We start from the raw sequence: 845 nt of genomic DNA, 5'->3' as shown, positions 1-845 counted from the left end.
GAGTGCTGCAACGCCACCCTCACTTCCTGCCTGTGGCTGAACGGCACCATGAACGTCTTTTCGTCCGCCACCGGAGGTCCTCTCCGTCAAGCGGGACTCGTGACCTTTTTACTCGGCTTTCTGCTCGCTTCCGGGTTCCTGCTGTGAGAAAGCACATCCAAAGTCTTTATTCGTCGCTGATTGTATGTACAGGATGTTTGGAATCACGTTTAAAAAGGGTTGTTTTTTTTGTCTAAAGACCGGTGACAATTTGATTTGAAAATATTCATAGAGAAATGCAGGAATCAGAAGCATGATCACATTACTCAATAACTACTGCAGGTGTGCCTAATAATATTGTGCATTTTTTCATTGTCCTCTCTTAAAGCCATTTGTGAGAATAACGCAGCTGTGACAATATATGATGCACTTTACGCAAGCTGTTACATGTTTGTTTTTTTCTCTAAAAGGAATTTTTAAGATTGTTTAGATTCTAATTCAATTGGTCTATATCGTGCTTTTTTCCCCCCGTTTTTCCTGTGCATTGTGATTACTTTTGTGTCGTTTTTTTAGGCAAACATGTCAAACAAAGCCAATTTAATATATTTTGTGTATTGTAAAAAATGTAATTGTTTCTATAATTAAATAAATCGTACAAATTGCATGCCTGATACAGATAATGTGTTTTATTACCGTGTGCAATTGGGGGTATTATTCATTTAGAATATTAAAAAGGAACACAAAAAAAATAATAATATTGGCCTACATCAGATTTTTAAAAATAAATCAGAGCAAGCTGTTACATGTTTTTTTTTTTCCTCTAAAGGCATTTTTAACATTGTTTAGATTCTAATTCAATCAGTCTG

The 845-nt window shown here is 35.7% G+C and overlaps 1 protein-coding gene across 1 annotated transcript in view; it reads left to right on the top strand.

The window, feature by feature from the left end:
* LOC133660502 (mucin-5AC-like) overlaps window positions 1-579 on the top strand; it is a 30522-nt gene extending 29943 nt beyond the window's left edge. The window contains exon 10 of the mRNA XM_062064040.1: window positions 1-579. This exon is cut by the window's left edge and continues 108 nt beyond it. Coding sequence (XP_061920024.1) covers window positions 1-147 — 147 coding nt within the window. The 3' untranslated portion in view covers window positions 148-579.
* Window positions 580-845: the final 266 nt, after the last annotated feature.

Source organism: Entelurus aequoreus, linkage group LG11 (assembly GCF_033978785.1).
Source record: "Entelurus aequoreus isolate RoL-2023_Sb linkage group LG11, RoL_Eaeq_v1.1, whole genome shotgun sequence".
NCBI classification, from domain to species: domain Eukaryota; kingdom Metazoa; phylum Chordata; class Actinopteri; order Syngnathiformes; family Syngnathidae; genus Entelurus; species Entelurus aequoreus.
Note: the sequence above shows the minus strand (reverse complement) of the source record. Positions and strands in the feature narration are given on the sequence as shown.